Source organism: Erithacus rubecula (genome assembly GCF_903797595.1).
Source record: "Erithacus rubecula genome assembly, chromosome: 17".
NCBI lineage: Eukaryota > Metazoa > Chordata > Aves > Passeriformes > Muscicapidae > Erithacus > Erithacus rubecula.
The window spans coordinates 906,073-919,740 of record NC_136669.1 but is presented as its reverse complement, the minus strand read 5'-3'; the positions used below and the strand labels follow the sequence as shown (position 1 = coordinate 919,740).

The 13,668-nt window shown below is 44.5% G+C and overlaps 1 protein-coding gene across 4 annotated transcripts in view; it reads right to left on the bottom strand.

Annotated features, from left to right (window-relative positions):
• XYLT1 (xylosyltransferase 1) overlaps nt 1-12,986 on the bottom strand; it is a 141,600-nt gene extending 128,614 nt beyond the window's left edge. For 2 of the 4 annotated variants that reach the window (XM_079320642.1, XM_079320645.1), the window contains exon 1: nt 12,439-12,948. In XM_079320642.1, the coding sequence (XP_079176768.1) occupies nt 12,439-12,660 (222 nt within the window). In that variant the 5' untranslated portion in view covers nt 12,661-12,948. Of the gene's footprint in view, nt 1-12,438 lie in introns of all 4 variants that reach the window. The other 2 variants (XM_079320644.1, XM_079320643.1) reach the window with 2 other exon arrangements.
• Nucleotides 12,987-13,668: the final 682 nt, after the last annotated feature.

The following is a 13,668-nucleotide window of genomic DNA, read 5'->3' as shown; positions in this document are numbered from 1 at the left end:
CAAAATAACAGGCTGGACTTGATCTCAAAGGTCTTTTCCAACCTAGTTGATTCTGTGATTTTGTAGTTGGGAATTTTTCCACCAGCTTCAGAGGAGTTAAGAATTCGTTACATACTGGATTCTACACATTAAAACATAACAGACATTATCATTTTATTTTAACACATAAGTGATCCTGAAAAGCTAGAAATCAGAAATATCAAGCACAGCATCCCCAAGCCCAGCTAACAGAAACATTAGCACCAGGTAAAGCTCCTGCAGAGCTATGTGGATGAATCACACACAAATGTACCAAGAACAGGAGTTCACCTACAGCCTGGGCTCCACTACCTGTCTGCCCTTGGATATTCCACATTGCAGCATCCTCACAGCATTTCCACATGGCAAGAAATGAGCTTCTGCCTAACTTATACACATCTGGGTAATTCATGAAGTGGTTAATACACTATGAACACAAAAGGTATTGGTGAACAAGCTTCTTCAACTTCACAGGAAGTTTCCTTGGGTAGGACTGAATTGTTTGGCCCACAGGTTTCTGCACACAGAATTTGCAGCTGAGCAATGCCTTGAGTAGTGTCTTCTTATGACCTGCAAGGAAACATCTGTGTTCATTTTGTTTATTCAGCAAACTTTGGAGCACAAGGGATAATAGAAAAGCTTCTTCTCAAGGACTTATGCTCACAGTCAGCAGCTGGAAATGGCCAAAGGTTTGGGGATTTGTAGTTTTTTTTTCCCCCCTTCATACACACACAGACGAACCATTTAAGGAGATTGGTAATCCTAAAAGAAATATTAGGCTTGCAGGTATGTTCAGAAGATACTCTTATTTATGCTGATAGGTGCAAACCAAATGACTTCATAAATATCTGTGTTAAATGCTTAAAAATAAAATAAATAGAACTGAAGCAGCATAAGCTGCTTCTGCTACTGGCAAGCAGGCACTGAGCTGAGGGAAATGTCACCTTTCACTGATTTCCTCCAGGCTGAGCACAGGTTTTGGGCCACAGATGTGTGCAGCTCACAGAAAAATTATCCTGATTACTGATGTAGCAGAAAGAAGATAAAATGAGTTCTATTCACCAACTGCTCCCAAACAGAAGCAGCTGCTGCAAAGTGAGCCAGGCACAGCCCCAGCCTGCAGCACTGTAACAGAACCAACATCAGTGCCCAGACCTGGAGCCCCCATCCCACCAAGGCAGGCTCTGTCACCTGCTGAAGCAGAAGGTTTCTTCTCCTCTCCTGGGGCAGGAAAGGTGCCTGACAACCCACCTGGGCACCTCCAGGGCTGGCAACTGCTCTGTTAACTGACAGTTCAGGTGTGGCTCAAACAAACCCAAGAATTGAAACTGAAACAGAGAAAAGAGCTGCACTGCTTCTGGGAATCCTGCACAGGGTGGTGCAGGCACAGCACTGGCACTCAGCAGCTGCAGGAAACAGGCACTTTCTGCACTGGTGTTGGGATGGCAGCAAAGCACATTTATGGCATCTCCTTAGTCACAGCAACCCCCAACAGATACTGCAGCAAATAAACCATCCCAAGCTTTTCTCCAAATGTACCTTCTCTTCTGCACTCCTCAGTGAGTCACTTACCAAGTTATGAATGCCCTTTAAAGCTTCAAACTCCTTTGGGTGACTGTTCCAGGATAGTCACCATCACTAAAAAAACCCAAACAACAAACAGACATGGATGTGAGGCAAACCACTCCTCAGGGCAGCTCCAGTCCCTGTGTTTGCTGTGGAGCAGGTCTGATCCCTGTGCAGACTGACTGAGACAGGCAGCCTGTGTTTGCCTCCCCCAGCAGAGGCCACACAGGCAGCACTCTGTAAAGCTGGGAGCTGAATCCACACTCACACACTGCACCTTTCTGCCAGACCCTGAGGCTTTGTTTTATTTTTCATCCAAGTGAGGTTCAGGCAATCATAGCATCACTTAGGTTGGAAATGACAGTTAAATCATTGAGCCCAACTGTTAAAAACACCATGAACCAGCCACTGAACTGACACACTGCACAAGTGCATCTGAACACAAGTCAGCAACATAAATATCTGCATAAACAAACTTCAACATAGATGTTTGCAGTTTAATCTCACAGTGGCAGATGCCTGGGCTGATCATCACTCATGAGTAATTTGGATATCTCTTTAGGTGGGGATCAATACATTTGAATTAAATTCTAACACAGGTAATCCACCTGAAGACAAAGCTGGCATTTTAACCCCATTCAGAAATCCCACCCCTCCCTTCAGATCTGGCCCATGAAATCCACCAGTTACACACTGGAGCACAGGACCTCTAAAAAGCTGAGATAATCAGAGCTAAAGCACAATGCAACACACCTGCCATCAACATATTATTTCCATAAGGCAAAGCTCAGAGCACAGTCTTCCTACAGGAGCATCCTTAGTAATTCAGCATGGGATTAATAATTAACATTCCACAACTTTCACTGAGACCAAACAATGCCAGCAGAATATGAAGAACCCTTAAAAAAAAAAATCCTGAATTTTAAGTTTTTGCACTCATAAAACACTAAAAATGGAGAGCATTTGTTAAATAATTCCACCAGTGCCAAGAGAAATACACAGGAACTCAAGTTGTAGCTGCCCAGCACCACCAATCTCTCCTATCACAGGTAATTCCATTCAGAACACAGAACAGAAAAGAACATTATATATTAGTTTTATAGAACCAATATTTATAAACACCCACTAAAAGAAGTATTGCTATCAAATATGTTTCTTTTCTACTATCCTGGAACACTTTAGGACAACAGAAGAACCTTTCAATGAAAATACAAAGGCTGTATTAAAAACCCAGCCTAACAAATCATATTCCCAAGACTATTCTTCACTGATTTTACATCCACATCTGAATGGAGACACTCCATGGCTCTGAACAACCACAGGTTATTCTTGGTGTGCTATTTTACTTGAGCTCTTACCCATCTGCATCTTCATCCTATAGCAAACAACTGAGAACACTGAAAAAGGTGAAATTTAGCTGACAAAGGTTCAGTCCTGCACAAAAATCTCTCACATATCACACTTACACAGGACATTGATCAAAGCTGGAACCAACCCTGAACAAGAAGATTTTCTGAAGGAATCTGCTACTAAAAGAGCAGGAACTTGATGAAATGATGACTTCCCACATCCTAGATTTGTTTAAACTGCATGCTGAAAAATCAAAGATTTCTAAGCAACATTCAGTCCCCAAAATTCTGGCCTGAACAACCCTTGCTTACAAGTGACCACAAATATTTGGCCACTATGGAACACAGGTATGCATTCATGCTTCTGTTTGCATGAGAGCTGCAAAACTGAGTCTTGAGCACATTTTACTCCAGTAAACAGGAAGGGGAAAAACACAAACCACCAAACCACCAACTCTCGACTGAAGAGAGATTTGCACACCTGTGGTATCTCTGTGTTGCTATGAAACTACCATCCTAACCTTGGCAACAGATTTAAACCTTTGAGGATACATTTTGCTCTCTGTGAGCCACATAAAACAGGCAAATGCTGCAGAAATGTTTATTTTAAGCCAACAGGAAACAGTATTTCAAACTGGACAAGCAAGTTAGGAAAAAAAGCAATTTACCAGTGATAGCAAGCAAGGAAAGCATCCCACACCAATTTATTCAACAGTGAAACAGTTTCATAATGGAGTTATTATTTACCAAGTGTGGAGTAAAGGCTTGAAGTACTTTCCTCACCAGTTCCCTTAACCCACTTCCCAACCAACAGAGTCCCAGCAGAGCCAAAGTCACTGCCAGAACTCCCAGTGATTCCAGCTGGAGCCTCTGCAACCACTGACGAGCCCAGGAACAGGAGGCAATTGTTCAAGGATGAGCAGGGAGTGAGGCTGTGCTAGAACTCAGAATAACATACAAACATGGACAAGCAAACAAAACACACAGCACCTCCTTCATTGCCTACCCAAGGCTTGGAAGCACTGAGGGTGGCAGAATTCAGAGCAAAGTTCTGGTAAATAAACTGGAAACACATCCCTGAGTATGAGATTCAAGGGCTTCCTTTCACTTATCCCTTCCAGGTGCCACCACTCCACAAACAGCATCAGCACAGTGCATGACTGCTGAACACCCTCTGCAAAATTACACTGACACTTCAAAAGCAACAAAATGCTCCTGCAGTTGCTGAGCTCTCCCCGTTGTTCAAAAATAGAGACCTTGAAGAAGCATTTGATCTGCACGACCCCTTTTTTCCTTCCACAGTTATTCATTCATAGGCCCTCAATAGGAGAATTCCTGTAAATTTGCATCAGTGCAGCCAGACAGTGAAAATCCCCTGAAGAACCTGAACTACAGAATAACCTATTGGCAACATTCTGGGAGAAGAGTCTGACAGCACCAAAGGGCACAAACCCCAAACCACTTTAAATAACCATATCCTCATCTGTGAGCAGAGCTGGAGGAGCAGGACCCAGATGGCTTCACAAGAACATTCCACAAACCTCCTCCCCCTGTCCTCTATTCAGTTAGAAGCTCAGTCAGAGCCAACTGCAGCTATAATTATTGTCATAATTATTATTTTAATAAGAACCAACGACTTATCAAAATATTGCTCTGGAGGCTTTCACGTCTTTTGTTGCAGGGCTGCCAAAAAGGCAGCTCACAGCTGAGGAGCTGCTCCATGCACTCTGCTAGCAGGCAGCACCTCCAACTTTCTATTTCTGCCACTGAGTGACTAAACTCAATTCCAGTGAATGCCAAAACATAAGCAGTTTGAGGCACAGGAGCTGTGCAAAGTATTATTATTCTCCTAGTGCATACACACTAACAGCTTTGTTTACTACATCCACTCCTCCTCTTGTTTCCTTGGTTTTACATTCTGTGGGCCAAGTTGTTGAACTCAGATGCCATAAGGTAGCCACCTGAATTCTTATTTACATATTGAAGCAGCTGTCAGGCACCCACAGCAAGTTTTAAGAGCACAAGCAAGCCTGTAAACACCTAAGTTAATCTAGTTAGGTGTCTAGATTTATCCCCAGCTGGCCAAATGTGGGTATCTGCAGACAAGTTGCTAGTTTTTGTAAGAGTATTTTTTTTTCTAGAGGCAGGATTAGCCTGATAACAGATTAATTTTTATTTACATGTCTGTTCAAGATGCCTCCAATGCAGATCTCTGGTAATGCTTCATTTCCACAGAGTGGTCCAGATTACATTTTCATTTATTTAGTTACAGCTCCAGGTACAGTTCCACACTGAGGAAAAGGTTCCTGAAATAACTAAAGACACTGACATCCATGGCCAGTTCACACAGGACTCTATTTGCCTCTGTGACATGCAGTGCTGCAATTCCAAAGAACCAAAAAATTCCCTTGGAAATGCCATTTTTCAGGTTTGTTGTGCCTCTCCCAAGCAAGGGTCAACAGGCTGGATGTAGTTTCAGAGAGATTGCTCCACTTGAATCAATACAGTCACAACCTCAAAGGCTTCTTCTTTGGAATAAGACATTTTAACTGAACCCTGTGTGCTCCTGAATCAGAAAGAATGCAATTATAAAGAACAAAGATAACTAGAAACAGGTTGAGCTTTAAGAACAAAATGAGAGATGCTTCAGAAATTCAGACAGCATGAATTCCAAACCTGATCACGACAAAAAGTCACTGAATAGCACCAACCTGCAGAAAAATACTGAGATTTCACCAGAACAACAGAAGCAAAAAGTACATCTGAAGGGCAAGCAAAGGCTGCAGCATGAAGCAGAAATGAGTGTCCATGACTCATCCAACCAAATCCAAGTTAAACTGAAGTTTGCAGTGTCATTCAGCTTTGGAGAATTGTTTTAAATAAGCATCCCACTTACTCTCTAATAATAGAACAGCAACAGAACAGTAGCTTGAAAACAAAATATATGTGGGAGGCATTCACGATCTGACCACAGAGTCAACCACACACCAGTGTGAAATCCTTTTTAGCTAACTTTTTTAATTAGCTGGTATTCATTTATTGGCTTCATTTCATCATTAAAAAAAAAAAAAAAAAAAGGGAAGCAGTAAATTATAGACGTGTTATAAATAGTTTGTCCCTTGGAGAAATTCTCTAATCATCTCTAAAAATAAGAAGTCACATGATCTCATTGTCCTGTACTGACCCTTTCAGGTTACATATGTATAAATATGTTTAGGTAATGCTGCATGTTGTTAAATTTTTATACCCATACAGTTATAAAAGCCTGGTCTCTTCATTCTCATGCACACTCAGACTCAGTAAAGGTTTCACTCCTGTATTTGTTGTAAAGTTTGGGAATTTGGGAACATGGTAATATTGCAAATACTGCAATAACTCTGGTTATCTGCTGGCAGCTCTAACTTGCTATTCAGCCTGTAAACTCCTCAAGACAGGGACCTCTCCTCACATGTCTGTGAAGCTTCTAGTACCCAGATGGTGCCACACAAATGAATAATAATTATATTTTCATGTAGACCATTATTGTGCATAATGTAAATTACTTTCACTGATCCAAGAGGAAATAATTTTCTCATTTTGAAATGAAAAGAGAGAGTAAAAATAATGATTACTTGTTTGATGTTATCATTATAACAATAATTACATTAGTGGTCCAGAATCCCCAGCTGGTCTGTACTGACTTTAATGGAGTTATACCAACATGTGCTCTGTGGAACAAAGGCCTACCATTACTTAAAACAAAAAGAAAAATGAAGGACTGAGGTTCCAAGTGTAAAAATCAGACTCAAACACTTGAAACTGCTACTCTGAGCCTCACACAGGGATGCTCTGCCTCTGCCCAAATCAGACATCCCCTCAGCCCACACCAAAAGAAAAAATACAGGACACTGTATCCCAATTAAAGAGTCACAGCCAAGTGCCAGGTCTAATTTTAACACTATAAAGAAAACACAGGAAGCATTTGATTAAAATTAATCCTTGAGGTTATATAATTTGACTGTTGCTGCAAATTAAGATCACCACATGCTTTCATTGTACTCCTGGCCCTTAGCAAGCACTAATAAGATGCCATATCACAGATCATGGACTTCCAATGCTGAGAGGAAGAAATATTTTGAAAAATGTTTCTGAATAGAGCCAAAGCATGTGGCAGGTAATGAGGGATTTTTACACCAAAAAGTGCCCATTTTGCAATAGCTGACAGGAAGTAAATGAGATTTGTACATCCCCTGTACAACAGCTGGTCTTCTCTTGCTAAAACATTCAAATGCTTCTATTTCAAAGGGAACATCTGCAAAATCCCATCACACTAAGGAATAAAAACCAACACAACCAAAAATTCACTGGTGGCTGGGAAAAGGCTTCAGACCCATTCCATGTGACACATTGTTCCTGCAGAGAAGATGCTGAACAAGGCAACTGCACTCTGATCTGTTTAATACTCCCTTAAATGATGCATTCATTAGCAATCTTGCTGCAAAGGTTTGTTTGTTTTATTCACCTGTGCCTTGTTAAGTGCTAAGACTTTGGGAAAATGATTATGAACCTTCCAGCTGCAGATGTATTGTCTCCCCCCTTTGCCATCACTAAATGATGAATTGTCTCCATTCTCCTTCTAGATTGTTATTAAAGCCATATTGCAGCATGATTAAGCTCCTGATAATAATTAAAACTGTACTTAACAGTCAAGTCAGTACCATGGACCCATTTTCTAAGAAATACATCATTTTTGGCCACATAATAGCTCAATGCTATTAATTTTATTCACAACACAGGATACCTCAACTAAGCTGATTCATTGAGCCTGGTGTAGTAAAGTGAGACTCAAGTTTCCAGAGATTGATCCATTCTGGACTGAAGTTTAACATACAAATGATTAGCCCACATTAAGCTTCTTTGCACTTTCCATGTCTGGAAATATTTCTGAAAAACAGTTTCCCCTCATTTCAGGGAAATGTTCAGATTAAATTACTGAGGTCACAGTTCTACATCAATGAGAGAGTGGAATATATTTAAACAGCTACCATTTGATTGTGTCTACATACATGGAAGCTATACATTCACTGATTTAAGCAAAAAGAATAAATTAGTGGTGAAACAGTTCCTTTTTTTCTTGAAAACTCCTTTGTTTTATGGAGGTTAACAGCTTATTTAAACCACCCCATGCAAAGCTGTGCTGCACTGAGAGCTGTGCTCCATCCAGAAACTCTCCTCTGCTCTACCTCCCACACGGATGCTTTTTAACAGGGCTGATCCAGGCTGTGTGTTTGTTTTTGGCAAAACAGTGCTGGGAATCCACCTGCACAATCTAAACATTCCAGGGGCACAGGCACTTCAAAAGAAAACCCTCATTTTCAAACCTGAGAGAATCACAAGCTTTTATATGACACACAAGGTGAATTCTGCACTGGTCTTAGTTTGGGGGAGCATTCAGAAAAGGCTGGGGGAAATAATTCATGGATGAACCTTAGAGAAAGTGGAGTAAAACCTTCTGGGTTTTCTTTCCTCTATGATTCCCATGGTGTTTTCCAGCATCAGAGTTGTTGCTACTTTGCTTTTAGTTACAACTGATGACAGTTTTTAAAGCATGGAGCAGAGCAGCCCCTGGATGTCCTTCCCAACTTCAGCAACCAACAGGGATTATGGAATTTAGGCAAACATTGTAATTATTTTTTGCTTCTTGCACCTTTAACCTGGTGGAGCTCAGCATGCATTCCCCAGGAGGTGACAAGGAAGGAAAAAAAATCAAGAAAAAACAGGCACATTCTTGAGCATATTGACACAAACTTGAGCACATTCAGCTGATCATCCTATGGAGGGCCCAGCCTCGCTCCCCACACTGCCAGGAAAACAAACAACACATTTCCCACTACAGCTGTGAAATTAAGGAGAGGCACTGGTGATCCTCAGAACTGTCCTCCCTAGCTTAACTTTTGCCTGGAATTAAAATTGCTCACTGACCCCAAACACACTTTCTTTTCATTCTACAGTTCTCACCATCCTGAGCTATCGATATGTTTGGTGCCTTTGACAGCTTTATGCTGAAAGAAACTCACCACAAAACAGAGAGAATTTCAGACTGAAGCAATGCTTTGATCCCTCAGCAGCAGGCAAGAGCAGTATTTCACAGAACTGGCACTAAGAGTGCACTGGCATTCCTGCTCCATGGCCAAAGAGGCAGCAGGGAAAGCCCAAGGCACAAAGGACAAACAGATTTCAGCACAGTCCCAAGGCAGGAGCAGCACCAATGCATCCCTGAGATGCACAACAGCTCTCAGTGCAGCATCACAGCAGCTGCTGCTCTGCTGCCACATCCCTCTCATCCTCAGCATTCCCAAGGCAGGGACTTGCATCCCATTTTCTCCCTTTGGGCTCCCAATACACAACAAGCCCCTTCCACCATCCCCAGCAGGCTGCATTAAGGAAACCCAAGACTGAGCAGCATGTATTTTCAAAAAAAGCTGTTGCACACTTCTGAAAGACAAAAACTCTTCTATAAAAATCAACCCATTCTCAGAAGGGGGCTTAATTCTCCTGTGCTTTTACACTCGAGTTATGCTGCATGAATAGAGCTCGTGCAAAGGGTGCAGCTGCCAGAACAGTACAAGTACACCCTGAAATCAGGGCTAAAGATACAGGTGGTGTTTCTTTAGAAGTATCTATAAGCTGGTTTAATTAAAAATGGAACAACTACAGGAAACTGCTTGTGACTAATGAAAGCTCCAGATGTAGCTGGTCAGGAGATATAGAACAGTGTTTTCAGTTGCAAAATTACTCACTTCAAATTTGTTTCTTCCTGCCAAGTGGGCAACTCCCATTCACTTACGTACAGGTAGCAAACCTTTTACTACAGTAGAATGTTATTTTATCTACCAAATGATAGTGCTTATTATCTGACAGCATTTAATAAAAAACTAAGTATCTTTTAAATACCTGGTTCAAAGGATTATGTTTCTTTTCCCACAGACACAAATTACCAAATCCTCACACTACTTATGCCTAACTCAGTAAAGTAAAGTAGACCCCCCCATTTCAGTCTTTTACACAGGACTGAGACAAATTAAAAACAAGATAAATAAAAGCACAGTAGCCTCATCTGGCAACTTTCAGACATAAGTTTAAAAAGCACTATCTCCTGCCAAGTGTCCAAAATCTGGTTTGCATAACTATTTAGTATAAAGGCTCATATAAGTGTAGTTAGCAGGGCAAGTGAAAAAAAGTACAAAAACCACAATCAAGTAATACATCACAGATGAACATTTAGCAGTCTTTCAAAAAATCTACTCCTCAAAATGTATTAAAGCTCACCACTGCACTCACAGACCAAAGACACATTGAAATTAATACTATTTTTGGTTAAAATGCAAGACTGAGAAACCTTTGAAAAGTCCTTGGACACGTGGATATAATGGAAGCACTGTATTCAGTCAGCTTCTCCAACTGCAGCAGAACAATCTGACACACACAAACTGTGGGAAACCAGGACTCAGAAGGATACCAACTCTGCTTGGATATTACATCAATTGCATTGAAATGCACAAACAAAGCAACGGGAAAAAAAATCTTCCTGTATACAGATGACATACAATTGCATTTCTCAGCTTTTCCTCCTGAACCGAGTCTAAAATCAAGACTGGTAACATAGTCAAGACTGGTGTCTTTACCTACCAATTTAAATGGGTGGGAAGTTTTTAAGGCAATTTCTCTACCACTTTTCCACCAAGCACACATTGCAGTCGATGGATGGATAGGTAAGTGTGAGGTTTTGTATTCTGACAAAGTAATTTTAAGGATGGTGGCCACTTCCCAGGCTAAGCAAAGCCACAAGTGCCAAAAAGTCATCTTGAAGAAGCCTTTCCAAATCACCTCTAGACACAGCGTGGTTAAGCACACCGCCACTTGCTTTGAGCATTGCTGCCTTTGCTTTTAGCATCAATGTCACACATCGTGGCACAGCCCAGTCCGACCCTTAACGAGGGGAAAAAAGGTGCACTCGGCATGGGTTTTAAAACGCGGTTTCTATTCAGAACCCCAGTGCTCCATCTTTAGGTCTTTGATCAAAACTGGATGCAAAAGGCGTGATTCATAACTGCCAGCATCCAAATACTCCTATTCAGTGTCTGCATGTGGCCAGCGTGGAAACAATGAGATCTCGACCCCAAACCGGGTGCACGCCGGACGCTGTGCCAGGACATCTGTAGGACAATTGCTGGGAGAACACGTTCCAGCATAGCCCAGAACCCACAGAAGAGGATCATTTCCTAGAAAGTCTGGGAGCTGGGAAGCAGGGCTGAAGCTCCAGGTGCAGCCTGCCCAGGTACCAGCATCCACCAGCCTGGATAACCCACAGTGCAGAGATCAGGAAAAGGCTGGAGAAGACTGAGACGAGAGCAGAAAGGACTTGAAGGACAAGAAAAGAGGGAGAAGGCAAGGTGCTGGAGGAAAACCATTGGAGCCAAAATAGCTACATTTCTGAACACAGCAAATACCAAAATAAGCTTGTGTGTAGAACCGAATTCAGTAAACTAGAGTTTAAATTTTCACAAAGCAGAGCAGGATCTGCACACAGTGGATGGGGATGTACAAGTTGTCCCAAACGTTAGTGATGGGAGCTCAGCTCTTTGCAGCCTCTCCGGGCCAAACCACTTGTAATTATCCTTGCAAATTCCAAGGAGAGCCCAAGCTCTTGCCTTCTCTCTCAAGGATATAAACAAAAATACAGAAACTGACAAAACTGGCCATTCACTTTCAGAGGCATCGCTTACTTAACGCAAGCCTACTGCTGAAAGGATAAAACGAAAACCAAAGGAAGCTTCTCTTGAGCTGGAGAATACTCGTACTGGTGCTACATAGCTGAGGTTTGCAAGAACACTGTTAATTTGCTTTTTCACATGCCTAATAGAAAATCCAAAAATAGAAAATTCAAAAATAGAAAACTCAACCGGCACTAGAGCCAGATTTGCAACCCCTTGTGGTTTCAGGCCCGAGCCGTTTGAATGAAAACCAGAGAGTTTGCAATAGAATGAGGCAACAGACGAGGTCTCATCCTGTGTGGGCACAGTTGCAGTGGCCCCGAGTTGTCAGCGGTTAATAAAACGATTGCATTACATTTCACTGCCCGTCACCTCCTGGGCCTGTCAGAGCTGTGCAATAAAGAACAGCGCCTCTTTTCTGGGTGGAAAAAGCAAAGTAGCGCTAGAACAAACGCCTAGGACGGAGTGGGGCAGGCGGCTCTGCCACGAAGTTCGGGGATGCTGCGATGCCCGCGGCAGGCAGCGGGACGAGGAGGGAGAAGGGGAAGGGATGGCACGGGTGCGTTTGGTGGCTCTGCACCGCGGCAGGAGCGGGCAGAGCGGGGACAGGAGCGGCCCCGCACCGCGGCGCCCAGCGGGGAACACGAGCCCGCGGCGAGACAGACACCGCCAGCGAGACAGACAGACACCGCCAGACAGACAGACACCGCCAGACAGACAGACCCACACCGCCGCTGCCGCTCCCCGCCTACCATCGCCTTGCCGTGCGGGGCGGCGGGTCCGCGCCGCTGCGCCTGCCCCCGCTGCTCCCCGCCGCGCTCCCGCTTCTCGCGGCCGCCGCGCTGCTCCTCGCCGGCGTCGAGGGAGGTGAAATTCCAGACGAGGAGGGTCTGCAGGAGCAGCACGGTGAGCGCCGCCACCAGCGCCGAGCGGGAGCGCCGCGCCAGCCGCCGGGCGCACGGAGCCGCCACCATCTTCGCTGCTGCTGCTGCTGCTGCCGCCGCGCTGCCGAGAGCCGCCGCATCCGCCGCGGCAGCGAGTTTTCAGCCGGGCAGAGCCAGACGTCAGCAGGAGGAGGGCGGAGGTGGGGAAGGAGGGAGGGGGAAGGAGGAGGTGTTGGCGGCGCGTGGGGACGGGGGAAGCCGGCGGGGAGCCCTGGCGGTGCGGCTGCCGCGGCCGGGCCAGCCCGCGGCCAGGGGTGGGGTTGGCGGAGGAAGAGGAAGGAGGAGGAGGAGGATGGGCTGGGGGCGGAGGAGGAGCGGGCGGTGGCGGGGGCTGCGTGAGGGGAAGGGGCCGGGGCGGGGCGGAGGGATGGAGGGAGGGAGGGAGGGAGGGGAGGGGGCGGCCGGCGCGGCGGGAGCTGCTGCCATCTTCTGAGGGAGCGCGGCCTCACGGCCGGGCCGCCCGGAGCGGCTCCCACAGATGCTTTGGGTGCGATAGTTTTTATTTCTTTCCTGAAGCAAAAGGGTCCCTGGCAGCGTTTGGCCCCCGCGGATGCAGAGTGAGAGCGGGGTGCGACACCTGCGCTGCCCGGTGAGGTTGGAGGGACCGGCACGAAGCGACTGGAGCTCCGAGAGAACGGATCGGCTCCGCCGCCTTGTTCTGCCCACTGATATTGGCTTTCTAATCTGAAAGATCTCGTTATCTGATGATAGCACAGAAGTGGGGAGGTCTTTGGAATCTGCCTGCCAAGTGCCTCTTTTGCTAAGCCTAATTCCACTATACTAAACAAATCCAAAGGTAAAAAGTATTATCTCCTGGTAAGATGCGCTGCTTTTTCAAATGACAGCCAGGTAGGATTTGCACAGACCGTTTCCATTAGAAGTACTTTAGTTTCTGATCTGAAGGAAATGAAATGAGGTAAGATTCAGAAGCATCCTTTCTTAAGGGAATTCTCCTAATCATCCAGTGAAGCTACAAATAAACTTTTCCAGGAGCTATCCTTCATTGCAACGTTTCACAAGCATCTGAACTATGTGCCA